This window comes from Babylonia areolata, chromosome 4, assembly GCF_041734735.1.
Source record: "Babylonia areolata isolate BAREFJ2019XMU chromosome 4, ASM4173473v1, whole genome shotgun sequence".
Lineage (NCBI taxonomy): Eukaryota > Metazoa > Mollusca > Gastropoda > Neogastropoda > Buccinidae > Babylonia > Babylonia areolata.
This window is the reverse complement of record NC_134879.1, coordinates 52,641,039-52,654,542: the sequence shown is the minus strand read 5'-3', so window position 1 is coordinate 52,654,542 and position 13,504 is coordinate 52,641,039. Positions and strand designations below refer to the sequence as shown.

Below are 13,504 nucleotides of genomic sequence, written 5' to 3'. Positions count from 1 at the left end.
CTGAAAAAAAGAAAGAAGAAAAAAGAAGGAAGAGGGGGGGTGTAGGGGTGAAATAAAGAGCATCACTTCAAGACATGACAGAGTGCAGTACGTTTGTGACATATTTCACTCTGCTTCACCATACAAAACAACAGATTGGAATAGAAATTATTTCAATCCAATGCAATGCATTGCAAAATAGTGCAGTGTGATATGTTGCGATGTGTCTTGCAGCGTTGTACAGTGCAATTTTGATACAGTAAGATGTATGAAAGTTTGCTGTGCATTGTTACACAAAAGTATGTTGGTGGATGAAGCAATGGCTATGTGTCTTTTTTATTTTTCTCTTTTTTTTTTTTCTCTCTCTCTCTCTCAGTGAGGAGAATTTAAGTTGTTCTGTCTTGACAGTGGAGTTGTGCATTTCTGTTCTTTCTTTTTCAGTCAGTTTCATACCCCCAAGCCCCTCTCAAATCAGTCCCCCCCCCCCCCCCCTCCTCCTCCACTGCCACCCCACCCCACCCCAGTCCTTCTAACTTCACCCCCACTCCCAACACCCCTCTCTCATATTTTGAGAATGCCATGTTTGTGTAGCGTGAATGCTGTTGGTGTGTAGGTGCCAATGCCTACAGTGTAGCTTGAGTTGTGTTGATGGATCATGTGTAGCCTGCTTTGCATTGAGCTCTTGGCTGTCCTTTTCACCGCTGCTGTTTAACCAGTACTTGACTGTCCTGTTGTTTGATGCACCAGTACCGGTGACTCGGGACGTACTGTTCTCTACTTTCTCTATCTCTGCATCTGTACTTGTGGATCTTATATTTCATCTCAGATGTCTCCACACTAATTTCTCCCCTTCTCACTCTTTCTGTCTTTCTTTCTTTCTTTGTTTCATTTCCCTCTCCCATCCCTCCCTCCCTTTCTCCTTCAGCATCTCTGTCATTTCCTTTGAACTGACTGTGCTGATAGCATGTACTGAAAAGTGTCATTTCTAAACTGTCGTGGCCTTCCTGAGAGTCAGCCATTTGGCAGCAGCACACGTGTAGTTGTTGCATGTATGGTTTGCTCTTGCTGTTTTTGAATACCTAATTTGTGGTTTTGTCAAAGGAAAGGGTTTTTTTTTGTTGTTGTTGTTGATGATTTTGTAGTAACTTTTCATTAAGATGCTTGTTTATTTATTTGTATCTGTGTATGTTTTTAGTTTTTAATGTGCTCTCCCTCCCCTCCCCTCCCCCCCCCCCCCCCCCACCTCCTTTTTTTCTTTGTTTATTATCAAAGAAAAGAAAGAAAGGAATGATTTAAAAAAAAAAAAAAATGCTGGTGGTGGTGGTGATGGTAATGATGATGATATTATTGTCGTTGTATTGTGTATCAGGAGTTTTAATCTGTTTGGTCAGGAATTGGGAGCAGGCTTGGATTTTAAGTGGAAAAAAAGTGACACTATCGATTGTTAAGTAACTGGACAAAATTTAAGGGAACCACTTTAGGTTGTTTAAGTAACTGGGTGAAATTTAAGGAAACCACTATTGGATGTTAAGTAACTGGGTGAAATTTAAGGAAACCACTATTGGATGTTAAGTAACTGGGTGAAATTTAAGTGAAGTCCGAAACACCAGTCAGGTCCATCAGTAACAAAGACAGGCATTCAGGTACTTGTGGGTGTTCAGACACATCTGAGTAATACAGCTCACACTTCACATATGTGCTTCTTTTTTTTGTCTTGATTTTATTTATCAGGAAACCGATTTCTAATACCTTTCTGTGGATAATGACATGCTTTTGCTTGACAGTTGTGTTGCTTGACAGTTGTGTTGCAAGTTGTTGACTGGGTGTGCCGCCTTTCAGTAAGGTAGAATGGAGAGAGGTTGAGAGGGTGGTGTCCTCAGAACAGAGCTAATTTGAAGGGGTTGGAGCCGGTTTCCTTAAAGCCTGAACCGGACTATAAATGGCGGGCGATTTGAATCAAGCCAGTTTCTCACCAGAGTCTGACATTGTGACGTCGGTGAAGGTTTATTCAAAATAAAAGCCTAATAAAGCTACGGTTTGGCTTCATTTATGGCAGAGAGCGAGATTTGCCTAGCAGCTTCCAATCTAGACCTGAATTGACTTTGGAAAGTACAAAATGTGTCAGCTACACGTAATACAAAATTTGAATGCAGAGAAAAGGGGCGCAACAGAAACCTTGCTCTCGGGAGTTAAGACTTTAAAAGGCCAGGAATAGGACCACAGTGACGTATTTGTTGGGAGGCTGTCTTTAAAATGGCGCACTTGTCGATGAGGAGCTCAGAATCAGAATGGCATGTATTTGGAATGTGATCTTTTGTGGCATGTCATGTGACCGGTCTGAGAAAGGCACGCTTGTGATGAGGTTTTTATGGCATGAGATGACTGTGTCAAGAGGTACATAGTGGTAAGCCATATGACAAGGCTCCTTCTGAAATGTTATGAGGTTTATAATGACATGCCATGTGAAGAGGTTCATAGTGATATGTATTGAGGTTTATTATGGCATGCAGCGTGAAGAGGTTCATAATGAAATGTAATGAGGTTTATAATGACATGCGGTGTAAATGTAAAGAGGTTCATAGTGATAAGTAAAGAGGTTTATAATGACATGCTGTGTAAAGAGATTCATAGTGATGTGTAATGAGGTTTATAATGGTAGCTGTGTAAAGAGGTTCATAATGATATGTAATGAGGTTTATAATGGTAGCTGTGTAAAGAGGTTCATAATGATATGTAATGAGGTTTATAATGACATGCAGTGTAAAGTGCTTTATGGTGATATGTAATGAGGTTTATAATGACATGCTGTGTGAAGGGGTTCATAGTGATATGTAATGAGGTTCATCATGGCTTGCCGTGTGAAGAGGTTCATACTGACATGCCAAGTGACAAGGTTGATAATGGCACACTGTGTGCGTGGTAACGGCCAGAACAGGAAACTTGTCGGTGGGACAAAGCTTAGAGAATGGTTAGTGGGATAATGCTCAGAAATGGCAGGTGCTCAGAAACTATTGGTGGGATAATGCTCAGAGGATGGTTGGTGGGATAATGCTCAGAAATGGCAGGTGCTCAGAAAGTGTCGGCAAGATAAAGTGCAGAAATGGTTTGGTGGATATGTTTAGAAAACTGTTGGTGGGATAATGCTAATAAAATGGTTGTTGGGATAATGCTCATAGAATGTCTGTTGCTCAGAAACAGTTAGTGGGATAATGCTCAGAAACGATTTTTTGGTGGGATAATGCTCAGAAAACAGTTGGTGCTCTGAAAATAACTTTGTGGGATAATGCCTATAAAACAGTAGGATAATGTTTAGGAAATAGTTGGTGTTCAGAAAAGTGTGGGATAATGCTCAGAAAAGAGTTGGTGGGATAATGGCAAGAAAACTGATAGTGTGATGATGCTTAGGAAAAAAAAAAGGCTTGTGGGTTAATGCTCTAAATCTTTTGGTAGGATATTGCTTAGAAAAGCTTAGAAAACAGTTGGTAGATTAAAGTTTCAGGAGTGTGAAGACTTTTTCGTCATCTCACCTTATGTCTGTTGGTTTAATATTTGCTACTTTATGCTTAAAAGGTTTTAATGTGTAATCAGACCATTTAGGCTTTATATTTTAGGTTGGCATGCTGTGATCCTGTGACTGAGAAAAAAATGAAAAATAAAAATTACATGTGCACATAGTAATAAAACAACCCGTTCATAATGGCTCAAAGCTATTGAAATAACACCATATCAAAAGGAAAAATGTTTAATTTTTCTGAACACAGATTCTGTTTTTAGATATAAGATATTTAGATATTATTGAAGTGATATTAGTTAATGAATAATACTTCATAATCAGTGTAATTGTAACATATATTTATATATTTTTTTAGGAACGTGTGTACATGTATATTTTGATTTGAATTATGAATTTGAAAAAAAATCCTTACATGTAGATAAACAATTTCCAAACGCATTGGGAAATTTTAGTGATTCGGCTTCTATCAAGACAGTTAAAAAAAAGAAAAAGAAAAAAAAGAAGAGTTAATTAATCAATTAATCAGTTATTAATTCTTTCAGTGCATGCATTGTTGATTCATTAATCAATCAGGTATTGATTAATTGTTTCAGTGCATGCATTGTTCAGTTAATTGGTTAATCAGTCAGTTATTGATTCAGTACGTGCATGCATTGTAATGTTGGTGGTGTGTGGTATGCAGGCAGTGACCCCAGCTATCGTGACATGACGGACAGCGGACCAAACGTTTTGACCCGCACCGCTCGCCGTCTGTCCATGAAGTCCCGCAAGTCGTCGTCAGGATCCAAGCTCTCCCAGGAGATGCTCTGCCCCCCCACCAGCCCCAAGAACTCTGGCAGCAAGCCCAAAAAATGACACCTGGGGCACTTTGCTGCTGTTGAAAAGTTCTTGACCCAACCTGACCCATAGCCCCAGCCCCATTGGTCAAGGACGTACGCATCTATGTTTGCATCCGTTGGAAAATTGTGAAACTGTTTTGACTTTGGATTCATCGATTAGGATTCTTTGAAGACGACATTTGTGGTATTTGTGCCAGGAGTGGTGGTGTGGCGTGGTGCAGACATTTACTGCCAAGGTAGATGATGATGATGATGATGGCAAGAGAAGAAAGGAGAGGTTGTTAGTTTTGTGAAGAATAGACACTTTATTTTGTTGGATTTTGTGGATTTTGGAAGGGACAGAGAATGGAAGATAAGGCTTAAACTTCCGCACCCACCCTCCATATTTGTCAAGATACAGATGTGTGGAGAACAGACAGGTAGAAACGGGTTTTTTTGTGGTTTTTTAGTAAATCATATCAGTCACATTTTGCACATGATTGTTGCTACTGTTTGACAGTGTGCTGCATCTTGAAATAACTCCTTTTTTGTGGGGTGAGGGTAGGGCTTGGGGAATGTGGAATGGGGGGAGGTTGTTATGGGAATTTGAAACAATGAAATAAATATGGCTGTGATGTCATGTATATAACAAACTTGCGGAAGTTAGACAAGACAGTGTATGTTGTCACAAATTCTGTGGTGTTCATTTTGCTTTGCATATGAGATTGTTGTTGTGTTTTCTTCATGTCAAGGAAGCTTTCGGTGGACCTTAGTGATGGTGCAGCAGACTGGAATATGATATGTGTTTGCTTTCATGTTGGCCAAGCTCTTTGGAGTGAAGGTATTTGTATGCAGGTAGAGAACCAACCAGAACACACAGCTTGGTGTGCCTGTGTTCATTTTTCATCCATCTGTTGTGTTGATTGTGTGACATTGTTACTGTCCGTTCAGTATTGATACTGGTGAAAGTGCACAAATATTTTTTCCCCCCGTTCATTGGTTACCAGTTGATGTTTTCAGCCCTGACTTCTGGACTTGTATCGACCTCCAGAGCCATTGAGACTGGGTCTGGGTTGCACCGGCAATCTTAGCAGTGCTGAGTTTTGCTTAGCATCAAGAACTTTTCATAGCACAGACTTGAGAAAATTCTTGGCTCTGGGACTGCAACAGATGGACCCGGGTGTAGTCGTGTATGGGAGATTTGGATTGAGTGACAAGGGAATAATGCCATTGAAATGATGCACATGATGGGGTAGCAAAAAAAAAAAAAAAAAAAAAAAAAGTTTTGCCAAGGGTCAAGAGCTTTCCTGAGTCTGTGGAATTACCGTAGACTGAAGCTGGGATCGCTTGTGCAACCCAGCACAGAAGACTTAATTAGTATTACCGGTGTGTTAACTTTCGTATTGAACTGCTCAGAGGTTTAGTGTGGCCTCTCTGTTGTCTGCGCAGAGAGAGGTGAAAGGGTGCATCGTCAGTGGTGTGGGGTGGGGGTACCCTGGTGACAATGACAGTATTAGGGAGGGTCCTGCTGGGTGTGGCGCCTGCTTCCACCCAGTACTGACATGGGAGAACAGCCTAGTTGGTGATTGCACCCCGTGCCTGAAGTGAGTGAGAAAGAATCGTGCCACAAGGCAGCAAGTCTCCCTTTTTCTTTTCTTTATCAGATCAGAGAAGGGATTTGTCTTTGTCCCTTTCCCTCCACCACAAGGTCTCCAGTTAAACTGTCAGGGTGCTAGTTCTTCTTGGTGCATATAGTGCATGTTTTTTTTTTTAAAGAATATATGGCTGTGAAGAGGCTTAATTCTTCCCCAGAAAAGTCACATACACAGCTACAGACATGACAAACATGTCTACGAACAAAACACGCTTACATATAATTAGAGAAAAAGAAAACAGGCACACACACACACAAAAAAAAAAGGAGAAGAGAAAGGCGTTGTACTGTAGAAAGTATGTTGATGCAATCTACTTTGGGAGAACAGTCCATGTTCTTCATAGAAAGAATGTTAGGATGAAAAAGGAGCAATTATATACAGGAAGCTCTATGGCTGTATAGAGAACCTGCAGCATACAGCTGCCTTCATTGCGGAGACTGGGGTGTCCATCTAATGAATGAGAAGAAGAACGAACAGTTATATGTTTATATGTTAAGACTTGTTTGTATTTGAGCATGTGAGGAATAACATGATAGAACGTGGTCATACCCTGAACGGACCATGGTCTGGTGACACTGAGGACTGACAGCTAACAGTCAGTGTTACCCATGGTAAGGAGGTGATTCAGGACTGAAATGGAGATGTCACCTTTTTGATGACTCCCACAGTTTCAGTAGCTCAGGTAGGCGTCACTGCGTTCGGACAAATCCATATACGCTATACCACATCTGCCAAGCAGATGCCTGACCAGCAGCATAACCCAACGCGCTTAGTCAGGCCTTGAGAAAAAAAAAAAAAAGCCTCCCCGGTGGGGAATTGAACCCCGGTCTCCCGCGTGACAGGCAGGGATACTGACCACGTACTACTGAGGACTACAAACTCCCACACGTTTGACAGGTCTTGGTCTACTTAGTTGCTCTGTCAGTGGATGTGGATTCTGCACTGGTAAAATATCTGTCCTTTATTGACCAGAAGGTGAGCTACACATTTCTGGTCTGAAAAGAAAGAAGTGGTGGAGGGGGGTAGATGTGGGGGTGGTGGTAAAAGTAAACACTACCACTATCACCATGTTATCATATATGACTGTAGGATCAGTTGAAGTTAAGGATTGAGTCTGTGACTGAGATTTGTTCACGGGAGTCTGAGAATATCCGATTATTTGTAGATATGTATGAAAAAACAGCTTTGTATGTGTGTGTTTCTCTCTCTCTCTCTCTCTCTCTCTCTCTCTCTCTGTGTGTGTGTGTGTGTTAAAATCTCAGGATTTTGTTGGCAAACAGTTCAGAATGGATGTTGAAAACACAGTTTGGGGAATTGGGAAAATGAAATAGTGCATTGATGTGGTCGTGAGCATTCACTGAATTTAACAAATCTGATGCACACTAAAATTTGTTCTTTATTGTTGTTGCAGTTGTTTCTCGTATTATTTCATGTATATATAAATGAATATATGTAAATGTCAATAATCTGAGTAATTTAAAAAAAAACAAAACTTTTCATTGATGGTAATGAATCTTCTCATTTATCAGCAGTTGCAATCATTAATGTTGTATATTATATGTCTGTGTCAGAATAGTGCAATAAAAAGAGAAACTATCTGTGAATTACAGAGACATGTACAAAAAAATTATTTCCCCAATCTTTTCTGAACAAGCAAAAGAACATGGAGGCAGTTGTTTCTGATTTTGTCACTTATATTTCTGTTTTACAGATGCGATAGTCTGTGTACTTATATGATATTCTTTACTTTGCATTTTACAAGTTATCATAACTCTTGAATATTTTGATGGCAGGTATTTCTGGACTGTTAACAGTGTTGGCACGCAGTTGAAATATGTTTTATTTATAAATGAATATATTTATATGGCTCTGAGTCTTGTGTTGAAACAAAATCAAAGCGATTTCACATCCAGCTTTCACAAGCATGCATAACTCTGAAACACAGGGATGGACCTTACAAGAAATACATCAGGTGAGACAATGGGCAAAAAGAGGGTGGGGGAGGAGAACTGTTTTGGAAAGAGGTAAGTTTTAACTCATTTTAGCCCCGCACTCAACCAGTGCCAGGGCATCAAAGTTTGTTTCATTAAAACGGTTTCCATTTTCCTGAATATACATAATCAGCTAGCAAAGGGAACAAACTTCTACAGTATTTCCAGCTGTGTTCCACACATGTCAATTTAGAGGAAAAACTCGTTATCTTTGAGTTTATTTTGTGCATTTTTTGGCATGGGTATGGCAGGGAAGCCTGCTGAGGGTGTAAACTCCTAGAGGTTGAATGGGTTAAGGCCAGACTTGGAAAGAGCTTAGTGTGGGTAGTTTTAATTCTGCACAAGAGATGTTGATCTGTCACGATGCTCTACAATTACCTTTTGTCAAATGAACCACAGTAGTTTACATTTAGTTGCAGTTGGTTCTCTGTTAAATATTGCATTGCAGTAAAAAAAATTTTCTGAATATTTTGTCTCAATACAACAGTTGGAATTTGTTGATAATGGTGCCAGGTTAGTGTTTAATTGATGAGTACGGATTCCTGAATACGCCATCTATCAGGAATAAAGATGTTTTTACCTGCAGCAGTCTTCACTTTGCAGGCTTTCTCTGTGACTGTCAAAAAAAGAAAAAAAACAACAACAAAAAAACAAAAACAAAAAAACTACTTGGAAAAACAACAACAACAACAAAACCTAAACAGAAGCAAGAATCGACCTCAAGCACTCCAAAGCACCAGAAATCCTACTTGTCCACCCAAACGACAAAAGCCAGGGAGACAAAAACATTTTCCATACTGTGTGGTGAATGCGACCATGACTTCATGGGTAAAAATGCCCAAACACACATCATCAGAAAAAAGACCTAATGTCTCAACATCAGCAGACCCACCTAAAAAGGGTTGTCATGACTGGGCAAGGTGAATAACCATGGTCTTGCTTTCAAAGTTGATTGAAGATACATCTGTGTGGAAATGTGAGTCATCATAGTCAGAGAATGAAGCTTATGGAATAGGGTAGTATTTTCTGAATAATGAACTGCCAACTTCAGCTGCAGAACCTAGTAATTCCATCCCCTCCATCTTCTATCGTGATATATTCAGTAAATGTCATCGTACTGTTTGCTTGAAGAAATTGTGTTTCTGGTTTTTTTGGGGGATGGGGCGGTTGTGCTTAAAATCAGTTGTTTTTTTATGTTTATTTTTTTGTATACATCTTTTATTCTTCACAGCAGATGAACAGCTACTGCTTTTCATTGTGATGGTCCTTGGTCGTGTGATGACTGGTATGTCATGCAGATTGTTGAGGAAGGATTAAAACAAAACACAGAACACAGGGAGTATGGGTACTGTTTTCTGCTGTCAGCACCATGATAAATTGATGACCATATCATTTGACTGATGTCTTATGAGGGAACAGCTTATTGCAAGTTTTATAATACCACAAGTTTTAATTGATGGAGTGTGGTAAATTAATGAATCTGAAAGAATTGGATGTGTGAGTGTGTTTGACTTATTTAGAAATATATATGTATATTTTTTTTCTGGGGTGTGTGGGGGGTTGTTCTTTGTGTGTGTGTGTGTGTCTTTTTTTTTAGCAGCATTTTAAAGCTATGGGTTAAATGTGGAATCATAATCATTGAAATGGCATTGCGCTCATAATCTGAACGGGTTTGATAGTAACCCAAGTCGCCAAGTTCAGCAGAAAATTCATTATGAAGAAACACTGCCATATTTAATTTTTGCTGCATTTGTTGCGGGAAATATATAGAGTGTAGTGTGCGCAATGCTTAAGAGAGATAGAGAGAAAGCGTGGGTGTCTGCATTGTGTTTGGTTTTGGCAGTTGAGCACAGATTTTGCTGACAGACACCAGATGTTAAGCATTGGATTGTAGTAGAAGTTAGCATATTGAAACCAGTGAAAAACTGATCATCATTGCTGCTACTATGTGTTGTGTCCATGCCCATGTTTGAAACATTGAAATAGTGTATGTATAGAGTTCAACAAAGCAAGGTGTTTGCTGCTGATTTTACTTCTATTTTCATTTTTACAGAATGATGTGTTGTTGGTTTTAAAGATTGGTGGGTGATCGTTAGTTTTTTTGTTTTGTTTTTTTATTAAGCTTTTCTGTTGTTCTCTTTTTTCTTTTTCGTTTCTTTTTTTTTTCCTTTTCAGATTTTATTTTGATAACTTCTCAGAAACTTGCATATATCTGTATGGAGAGAGCTTGGAAAGTGATCGGAGACGCTTCCTCCCCATGATGATAACAGTAATAATATTAAACACTTAACAACTTGGTGAGAATTTGTAAAGGTAGATTGACGTCAGTCTGCGTGGCCAGTTTTCAGAACTGTGCCACGCATAAGAGCCATTCTCTCAAGCATGCTCCCACAATCAGCCCCCCACTCCCCACCCCACCCTACCCCACCACCCTTCCTGCAGTCATTTCCTCAACGTGCAATGTGATACTCTCAGGCCAACATTGGATATTGTGTAAAGTAAGCACCCCTTCCCCCAGTCTGTTTGTACAGTTTTCCCCAGTGTTTTGCAGCATATCCCAGCTGTAGCGTTTGCAGCCTTGTCATATGTCCTTGGAACAAAGAGGATTGTACACACAGTTTGAAAACATTTGGCTGATCGCTTCCTGTGTTAGCTTACTCCATGACGAGCAAGTCATGAGGGCTGTCTAATGGCGTATATATTATATTTTTGTTTGATCTAACTGGTGCAAAATGTAAAAAAAAAAGTACTCTCCTGTGTATCACTATATATGTATACATATATATATATAAATTGTCCAAATGTTTGTTGTTTGTTTTCATTTTGTTGTGGTGTTTTTTCCGTAAGGAAAGCAATTGATTGCAGGTTTGGATGATGTGTGAGAGAATTGCTGATTAAAAAAGAAAATCTTGTCTTTAATTTTTTTTAATTTTTTTTTTTACTTTTCTTGAATATAGGATGTAGATGTGGATAATATCTACAGGTATATCTGCTGTAGTTTCTTTATTTTCTCTTTATTTTAATTTTAAAGATTTGTTTATTTATTTAGTTATTTTAAAGCGCTATAGGATGTCAGAGTGGGTAATATCTAGAAGTATAGCTAGTGTTTTTGTATTTTCCTGTCTTTTTTGTTTATTTGTTTAAAGATGAATTAATTGATTGATTTATTTTTAAGACCCATGGGATGTTGGTGTGGTGAATGACTGCAGTTGTTGCTGGTATGGTTGTCACATAATTTACTTTGAATGATTCTCTGCAATAAGTGTACAAGATCTCCCAAACCCGCAATGGAACTGAAAGAGAAAGTGAGGCGGTATACAACCAGGAACTGAATTACATATTTTCTTTTCTTTTTTGAGGTGGAGGGGGGTAGTGGGCAATGACAGGGAAGGGGGAGGGAAGACATGTGCTGAGCATATCATGTTTAAATAGTTCAGAGATGAGTGTGCAACATGTCGCAGAATTGAGACAGGGTGTGTGTATGCAGAAAAAAGATAATTGTCTATTTGTTTTTGTGGTTATGTGTTTGACTTGTGTGCGTGTGTGTGTGTGTGTGAATCTGTATGGTATGTGTATGTTTGTGTGTGTGCTTATAAGTTTATGTGTGAGTTTGTATGTGTGTGTGCTAATTTGTGTGGTGTGTATGTGTGTGTGTGTGACCTCCCACATGTGTGTGTATACACATGTGTATGTGAGTTTGTATGTATATGTTTGTGTTTGTATGCACATGTGAGGTAGTGTGTGTGTGTGGTGTGTGTGTGTGTGTGTGTGTGTGTGTGTGTTCAGGCATGAGGATCAGACTTGTGATACACTGAGCCAGTAAAGTACAGTATAATTGTGATTATTACTCATGTTGAATTTATTTCATTTTGCTTTCAGCTTTCTATTTTCAACATTTGCATTGCAACATTTACAATGTAAAAACAGTGATGAGAACCATGTTTTGTGTGATTGTGGATCATATTGACAAGGGAATAAGTGATTTTAGGAGGCATACAAAGGTAAAAGAGTTAGGTATATAGTATGTAATGTCTTTTGTGTGCATGTGAGTGTTCATGTTTTAATGCTTGTGAAAAGAAATGATAAGTTCAATAGGAAACGAGTGATTGTTTTGGAATTGGGAGATTGTTTTTAATCACCTACTTAAAATAGCAGCTTACGGTACTTTCAGCAAAAAGAAAAAACAAAAGGTTGAAAAATGCCTCTGTGACTTAAATTTTGACATAGAAAAAAGTTGTAATTTGAGACAGGTGATTTTCAATCAATCAACAAATGCAAACTCAGGGGAAGGGATTTGGAGGCAAGGGAAGGGGAAGGCTGGTAGCTCCATACTTTTTATATCACTGGTATGCAAAGCTTACCAATCGACCAAATTGTACTGTTTTTGTTGGTGTCACAGTAACAAATTCTATTGCACCTGGAGCTGCATATCTGTGTCATGGGATATGTCTGATGTCATGTCAGGTAGTGGTGTTTTACCATAGTCATCGCGTACTAGAGTGTGACTTAAAGCAGGGAGATACACACATATATATATCAATGTCATATCATACGCTAGCATTGTGATATGGAATTCAATTCCATTGTCGGTTTAATCTCTTGTGTCATACCACTTCAAATTAAATGTGAGTCTCTGAACGATACTTTAGTTGTTCATTAGTTTCATTTTATATTGTTGTATTCCAGCACATGGAATGATGTATCAGGACACTGAAGCTTTCAAACATATGGAACTACAGATAACAAAATATTCTATTTTACACAGGAAACCCCATTCTGGCATGTGAAAGTCTCCGTCTGTTCTTCATCAAGTTGTGTCAGTGTGAAGAGGTGTGACTGTCAGTCAAAATGTTTCTAGCTGCCACGTCTACATCAAAAGATAGATTGTTTGTTCAGGCCTTTGGTGGTATAGTTGTGTTCAACAGCCTGGTGTGTGTGTGTAAGTGTTTTTAGGTGATGACACTTGAATGAAGTGCATGAAAGAAGTCATTACAGATGAAAGTATGATAAACTGTTCTGTAACATGTGATTTTTGACCCTGCGTCATTCTTTCTGTGTATATATATACAACCTTTCTGTTCATATTTATTTGTATCTGGATGTTATTTTTATAATCCATGGCAGTTTCAAAAAAATAATCAACAAATTAAACAAGTGAGTAATCTGTATGAATTCTTGTTTTGTCTTTGTGTTGGAAGTGTTTAGGTTAGTATGGATGGTGGTAACAGTTGCACCAATTTTTCATTGTCAAAAACATCAGTTTTTCATATATATATATATATATATATATATATATATTTTTTTTTTTTTTTTTTTTTTTTTTTTAAATGACAGTTTTACATGACAGATGAACATAATAATCACATTTACAAACTTAATACACATTATAAGGATCTGGAAATTGGTCACTACAAGACAGCAAGTGAAGTCAAACAGTTTTTGGTTTCCCTGAGAATGTGTCATTGATTATAAACAAATTTGTGTTTGTTTCTCCAAATTTTCAAGTTGTAGAGGGAGATATGCACACAGATGCACATGCAGATACAA

General features: G+C 38.5%; 1 protein-coding gene and 1 long non-coding RNA gene across 11 annotated transcripts in view; one reads left to right on the top strand and one right to left on the bottom strand.

The window, feature by feature from the left end:
* Positions 1-13,125, top strand: part of LOC143281300 (ral GTPase-activating protein subunit alpha-1-like) — a 99,092-nt gene extending 85,967 nt beyond the window's left edge. For 8 of the 10 annotated variants that reach the window (XM_076586467.1, XM_076586472.1, XM_076586471.1 and 5 more), the window contains one exon: positions 4,176-13,125. In XM_076586467.1, coding sequence (XP_076442582.1) covers positions 4,176-4,348 — 173 coding nt within the window. In that variant the 3' untranslated portion in view covers positions 4,349-13,125. The remainder of the gene's footprint in view (positions 1-4,175) is intronic. The other 2 variants (XM_076586473.1, XM_076586470.1) reach the window with 1 other exon arrangement.
* Positions 1,680-2,638, bottom strand: LOC143281741 (uncharacterized). Its single transcript, XR_013055162.1, has 2 exons — positions 2,176-2,638; positions 1,680-1,894 (listed from the first exon to the last, which is right to left on the bottom strand). It is a non-coding gene; the product is annotated as an uncharacterized LOC143281741 (long non-coding RNA).
* Positions 13,126-13,504: the final 379 nt, after the last annotated feature.